Genomic DNA, 7,500 nt, shown 5'->3' on the forward strand with positions numbered 1-7,500 from the left:
TTAATTTTTACGTTAAAACGATAATTTTTAACTTTAGATAAATGTTATTTTCGCAAAGTTCATACTTTCAACAATGCAACAAAAATTGAGAAAGCACTAGGAAAATTGTCATTTCATGATTTTTGCGCAAAATGAGCTGTAGTGTCTCTTTAAGTAAGCTATTGTGATGAAAATTTGGGTGTCATCTGTTTTACTTGTACATATGTGACTTCTTCACTAGAGCAAGTGGACCGATTTTAGGCAAACTTAGCACAAAGTAGTTTTTGATGAAGGTTAAGTTTGTTTAAATAAAGGGTCATAACTCTGTAATGCATAGATGCTTGGCTCAAAGTTTTGTGTCCCATGGGGATCCTGGTTAGAATAGGTCCTTAGTACCCCTTGCTTGTCGTAAGAGGCGACTAAATGGGACGATCCTTTGGATGAGACGTACCGTAAAAACCGAGGTCCCGTATCGCAGTAGATGTGGCACGATAAAGACCCTCCCTGCTTAAAGGCCATAAGTGCTGAGTATAGGCCTAAATTTTGCAGCCCTTCACTGGCGGTGGTGATGTCTCCATATGAGTGAAGTATTCTCAAGAGGGACGTTAAATAATATTCAATCAGTCAATCAATCAAAGCTTTGTGTTGTTACCAAAGACTGATCATTTTGTTAAGGTCAAGGTCTTTGGTAAAAAACAATGTTCAGAATATAAGTTGGAGGTTATGTGATAATTTTGTAGTTAGAAACATTAGAAGTTCATATTTGGCACAAAGGCTGATTATAACAAGAAATATAAGTCCAGACTCTGAACTCTGGTGATTTGGCCAAGATCTAGATAACTGATAACAAAGAAAACTACATTTATTTGTCCAGTCCATAATTTTTTAATGGGGAGACAGTAGAAGAAAAGAATATCATTATTGTTCCCCTCCCCCCAAAAATTCCAAACAAAAACTTGTTGCACCATAAACATGCAATACTTTAATTTACTGGTAAGGCCCATTGGTCTGTTGTTTGGTGAAATCTTATATAATCATATAATGTAAATTGAGCATTACCAGAAAATAATAATGTAAAAGCTGTGATTTTTGGAATGATGATGCTTTTTAAAAAATCAACATCTAAAAAAAATGATGTATATATATATATATATATAGAAACATGCTAGTTTTCATCTCGGGTGTATTTTGATTAAATTGCTATGAAGTTGTGAACTCATGTGATTTTCACTTATATAAATAACACTAATAAAACCCTATTGTAACAGATTTGTGTGTTTGGAGCACACTTGTTTCATGTTGACTGATTGTTGATTCCTGCATGGATTCCAAAACTGACCATGCAGCCTCAAAAGTCTATTTCTGGGTTCTACTTACCTTATATCAATAATAACCAGGCATATATTTTATATACATAATTGAACATTATGGTAAATTATTTCTTTCTGTGTATTCTTTATGGAAAGTTGAAATAATTTTAACATGTGGAGATTGGAACTCTAAATCATATGATGTGTGCAATACTTAAGCTAGAAATTGCAATTAGCTAAAGGAAGCATGCTGCATAGAACATTCATAGAAATGTGATGTACCAAAGGGAAAATGAAATCCCCATTTCTAATTAATTACATGTAATGAAATACAAGTATTTTCTTTTGCATGAAAAAATCCACTAAGTGTCTTTGGCAGAGAAATTCATCAAGAGAATCAATATTTCATGTCACTATGCCACTGTATTGCTTTATAGTCAGTTTCCTTCGAAACTAATGCATTTTCAGGCGTCAACTCTAGTTTATGCTTTTGGCTTTGTCTCAAAAAATTGCCAAGACTTGAAATTAGACCATTTTATTTATCAAAAACAATGTTTAGTCAACATCTTAAGAAGATGTTCTTCCATTTCTCATAACTTTTCACTGTTTCTTAATGTATAATACATTTGGAGAGGGGAATGTTTCTCTGCAATTGTTCCGTTGAAGTTGTATCACAAGTTATACATGTATTTACTAAAATGTTTACCTTATTTTATTTCACAAAGTTTATTGCTTCTATAAATACAATTTAATACTTTTATATGAAGTATGACTTTAAATATTGTCATTTATCAATCATATTAAACCATACACTTAAATTTTCTAAGATTTTGAAGCTTACTTTTGTTGTCAGCAAACTATATTACACGTACAGTGTTAAATATACCGTACAATTAACAAAATGAAATAGATTGACATTTTGTGTGTTGACTTTTCCAGTTTCTGACCATCCATTCCATCCTCCAAAGAATGAAGATCCGTTTGATATGGAGGTACCTACAGGGGTGGAGTGTTGCTTGAAAATGGTTCAGGGTTTAGTGTATGTGTACGAGAACGAAGAAGCAATGGAGAAGGGCACTCCTCTGGAACTTCCGTATGTCCACCCAAAGACTTTCTTGGCAGACCAGAACATTATGTATGCTCTCATCAGTGATGGGCCCCTGTAAGTTTTATGAATGTGTTGTAGGAATATGGATTGTAAAAGTTAGACCTACTAGAACGTGTACTCTGTCTATGACACATTGTTTTTGTAATGGTTTTTATCATATTTTCATGTTTTGTTTAAATTATTTGTGTGTTATTGGAAATTTTATTTTATTATCTACCCATCAATGTTTCGATTTTTGATACTGTAGATTTCACAGAGTGTGATCCGGTTTTCATGATCACCACACTGTGGTTTTCTGATTCCCTATCAGTATACTCTGAACCGGATGACATTACAATGCATCAATGCAACGATTTTTGTGGAAAATATTGACCGTGTCATAAACAAAATGCGTACACAAAATATAATTTCACTGTGTGGCTGTGTTTTTGATAATTTGGATTACATTATCTTATAAATGTGGATTTAAAAATACATATGGGGGTATATGATAAATTTATCATTACTACAGTAACTTGATCTGAAGAGTTGGATAACGTTTCGTTGACAGGCGCGAATCATCAGATCAAACTTGATGCTTTGCGTCTCGTGTGATCTGATGATCCATGCTTGTCAACTCGATGAGATCCGACTTTTTGGATACTATAGTAAGAACATATATAAATCTCTCCAATTGCAAACGATGCCCCTTGTTGGACAACTGTTGTTGTACATTTCCCTTATGAATTTGTCTATTCATTGATTTCTTCATAGGAAATCCTTTTGTTATCGGAGATTGAGCTATCTGTCCTCAAAATATCAGCTTCATACTCTTATGAATGAGCTGAAAGAATCAGCTGCCCAGAAAGAGGTTCCACATAGGGATTTTTACAATATCAGGAAGGTAATAGACTGGTTGTTATGGTCTGTATACTCTCTCTCTCTCTCTCTCTCTCTCTCTCTCTCTCTCTCTCTCTCTCTTTTCTGGATGATTCAACATATTATGAAATTAACAGTTTTTATGAAATTCACATATCTGAGATGTAGTAAGTAAGATGTACAAGTTCTCTAGTGTTAAAGTTGATCTTACACATGTAAGTATTAAGAAATCAACAAAGAAACATATTTCATGAATACTAAATCTTAAATGGTGACATGATTTTAGGTGGATACTCATGTTCATGCTTCGTCTTGTATGAATCAGAAACATTTATTGAGATTTATCAAGAAAATGATGAAGACACGCCAAGATGATGTGGTCTGCAAAGACAAAAAGACAGGAAAGGAAATGACTCTTTCAGAGGTCAGTTTATTAGCTCATCTGAACTGTAACCTTAAGTGTAAGCTTTTATGATCAAAGTTTGTCTGTAAAACTTGTTAGCTCTCCTGAGCTGAAAACTCAAGTGAGCATTTCTGGTGTCCGTCGTCTGTCATCTGTTAACTTTTTACATTTTTGACTTCTTCTCCAAAACCACTGGGCCAATTTCAACCAAACTTTGGCAAAAAGCATCCTTGGATGAAAGGCTTTTAAAAAGTTTGTTCAAATGAAGGGCCATGTCCCCTTCAAAGGGGAGATAATCACAAAAATGCAAAAATAGGATGGGGTCATTTAAAAATTTTCTCAAGAAACACTGGGCCAGAAAAGCTGAGATTTACATGAAATCTTTCTGACATATTGCAGATTCAAGTTTGTTCAAATCATGGCCCCCGGGAGTAGGATAGGGGTCCAATAGGGGATCGAAGTTTTACTTACAAATATATAGGGGAAATCTTTACAAATCTTCTCAAGAACCACTGGGCTAGGAAAGTAGAAATGTACATGAAAGCTTCCTGACATATTGCAGATTCAAGTTTGTTAAATCATGGCCCCCGGGGGTAGGATGGGGCCACAATAGTGGATCAAAAATTTAAATACAAATATATAGGGAAAATCATTAAAAATGTTCTTCTGAAGAATCACTGGGGCAGAAAAGTTTACATTTACATGAAAGCTGAAGAAAAACACTCTATATAATAATATAAGCTTGTGACGGTTGTATTATGTACCGTTTTCGGTACTCTTGTTGAGAAAATTTCGGGTTGTTGAACTTGTCAGTTTTGAGGAAATATTACGAAGTAACTACATGAGTAATCCTACCACAGGGTTAGGGTTAGGCTTAGGGTTTCATGTGAGGACCTTCAAGTCTATATTCCAGAGTTTTCTATGGGAATTGACGATAAGCATGTATGGCAAGGATTTTGATTTTCTTAAATTTTTGAGAAAATCACAGGTTGTTGAACTTAATAGTCAGTTTTGAGGAAATATTACAAACTGTGACTGGTTTGTCCATCTAACAACTCCTCTTACAGTTTTCAAAGCGAGACCTTTGTAATCAATTGGAAAATATGCATATTGCAAGAATTTTTATTCACAATTTTCTTTTGATGTTTGAAAAAAAATTGCAGGTTGTTGAACTCAGTCAATTTTGGAAAATATTTTACACACAGAACCTATTGAACACAAACTGACAACATGGACATGCTATTTAGATCATCGTACTAACATAGTGGTAAAATAATCCCAATTCCATTACCCTACAGACTGACAGCATGGACATGCTCTTTAGATCGTCGTACTAACATAGTGGTAAAATAATCACAATTTCATTACCCTGAAGAAATTGAAGTTGTCTTCCAAATGAAGTTATCTTAAAATTTACTTTGTCAGATCAGATGGCCAGTTAATCATGTTATGTTATAACAAAGATTAAATGAAAGCTTAAAAGATGATAAATGTTCAAATTCATGTTCCTGGAATGTTCATTTGCCATAACGGCAACTTGACCCAGAAAGTTTAGTCGCTCATCTTTAGTAGTACATACCTATTTATATAATCAAGGAGGTGTTTAGATTTTAATTATATTCCCTAATTTACATGTGATAGACTTATAAACCTTATCAATATTATGCTAATAGATATGATTTGCACTTGTAGGTTTGCAAGAGTATGAATTTATCCTCCTTTAAACTAAGTGTGGACATTCTTGATGTTCATGCTGTAAGTCGGTTGGTTTTTTTTACAGGCATTTCTGGATGTTGTTCCCCTCTGCATTGCTACAGTCTTTTTGTACACGCAGTAGAGAAAATTGAAAACTCCACACTCCTTCAAAAAGAAAAAAATCCATGTAAAGAAAAAGTTTCATAGATTTCTTTAATTGCAAACTCTCAAGATATTTTTTTTTTTACCACTTTTAACAATTTTGGCTAGTTTGAAAAAAATTCAAGGTCTCCTGGGATGAAATAATGATGCCATAAATTTTTTTTTGGAAAGCCAGGTAATTTGATGTGGAGAATACCACACATTGCACAGGCAGAAGGAAATTGGAGTTTTGAGTGTTCTTACAGAGCTTTTTATGTTGATTAGTTTCACCTGCATGATTTCTACACTCTGTTCTGATCAGGTTTTTGACAGCATGGAGCTCAGGACTTATGACCTCAGTGTTGACAAACTTGATGTGCATGCGGTAAGTTTCCTTATCACGTGTATCAGTAATAATGTGTTAATGATAAAAAAAATTCCTCAAATCTCTGATCAATTTTAGCATGCAAAATTTGGGCCATTATTGAATGCCAACTTTTAGGTAAGGTAATAGGATCCACGCTGAGACATTCTGGACACAAGGTAACATTATTGCACTTGAGATGTAAACAAAAATGGCAGAGTATATGTTGTGTAGGAAGCTCTGGTAGCCAATTTCAATGTGTATTATCTAATTATCAATTAATTCTTATGATATTTCAACTGATTCTGATTTAAAGGGACTGGTTCACATTTTTCGAAAAAAATATTTTTCATTTTTGATGTTAAAAATCAAAAATATAAATAAATGCATTTAAAGTTGACAACCAAAATTTAGACCGTCTGAATGCAAGGATAAGAACAGTATTTTAGCTTTAATTCTGTGTCATGTAAACAAAGACTTGAGTCTTTTTATGTAAACAAACAAACCAGTGAAATGTTCATTTTGTAATTTAAAGCATCTTCAATTTGTACATTCTCAAATTTTAACTTTTAAATGACACATTTTACCTCAAGTATACTTGAGATGTGATATACATGTATAATAAACTTGGATCAATATCCATTTATTTTGAAAACTTCTTAACAATAACACATCTCAATCTTTCAAAACAAATTATAAACTCTCTATAATGAGCTTCTGTCTTGATGTATAACTTTAATTTTTTTGTGAAACCTTTTAAACATATTAGACTGTAGATTTTGATCATTTAAAGTGAACAACAAAATTTGGGGGGGGGGGGATTATGTATCAGTCCCTTTAAGTTAAAGAGCAGAAAATATTATTAATCAGAATTTTAAACATTTCTCCAGCATTGACTATGATGTAATTGGGTGAATTTTGAATGCATGACATACAACAGATAAGACGCAGATTCTTGAGTACTGCTAATGCTCACTTTCTAACCTTGACATGAAAATGAGTAAACTGTTAACGTAAAACTACTGAAATATGTTTCAGCATTATGATAAAGGTGTAACTGAACTTATATTGGTGAATACTGGCACTTCTTGGTTGTAAAAATGCCCTCATTAGCTCATGCATTTTTACACCCACTTCTACTTATCAGAGCTGGCATGAATTTCAACATATGGGAGCATAGTACAGCATAATAAGTCTTCTTTGGCTGTTGGTGTAGTTTCCATCAAAATCTGCAGGATTAGACATATGTGTGATCTTGAGTGCAGAAAATGTCTTAGGGGTCCTTTGCTTGCAGTGATAATTTTTTGTTCATACCAAATTCTACATATGCAAGACTAGCTAGTATTGATGCATTAGTCAAGTGGATAATGCAAAATAAATTGCACATACTGCACACTGTTCTAAATTATAATACAATATACATAAAATTGGTTGACCATAGTTTTCGGATGTAATTGTTCACGTACATGATTAGCGCATGGCATTTTCATTCTGTAGAATTGAAATTTTATCTGAAGCTATCAAGTAGCTCTCATTGTGTTTTTAGCTCACCTGAGCCGAAGGCGCAAGTGAGCTTTTCTGATCACATTTTGTCCATCGTCCATCTGTCTGTAAACTTTTTATATTTTCGACTTCTTCTCAA

At 33.5% G+C, this 7,500-nt stretch overlaps 1 protein-coding gene across 22 annotated transcripts in view; it reads left to right on the forward strand.

Moving 5' to 3' along the window:
- The window catches only part of LOC125679201 (AMP deaminase 2-like), a 46,132-nt gene that overhangs the window by 18,463 nt on the left and 20,169 nt on the right, over positions 1–7,500 (forward strand). For 10 of the 22 annotated variants that reach the window (XM_048918221.2, XM_056155561.1, XM_056155563.1 and 7 more), the window contains 5 exons: positions 2,229–2,451; positions 3,151–3,280; positions 3,542–3,679; positions 5,351–5,413; positions 5,817–5,879. In XM_048918221.2, the coding sequence (XP_048774178.2) occupies positions 2,229–2,451; positions 3,151–3,280; positions 3,542–3,679; positions 5,351–5,413; positions 5,817–5,879 (617 nt within the window). The remainder of the gene's footprint in view (positions 1–2,228; positions 2,452–3,150; positions 3,281–3,541; positions 3,680–5,350; positions 5,414–5,816; positions 5,880–7,500) is intronic. The other 12 variants (XM_056155566.1, XM_056155571.1, XM_056155575.1 and 9 more) reach the window with 2 other exon arrangements.

The sequence above is a fragment of the Ostrea edulis genome, chromosome 2 (assembly GCF_947568905.1).
Source record: "Ostrea edulis chromosome 2, xbOstEdul1.1, whole genome shotgun sequence".
NCBI classification, from domain to species: Eukaryota; Metazoa; Mollusca; class Bivalvia; order Ostreida; family Ostreidae; genus Ostrea; species Ostrea edulis.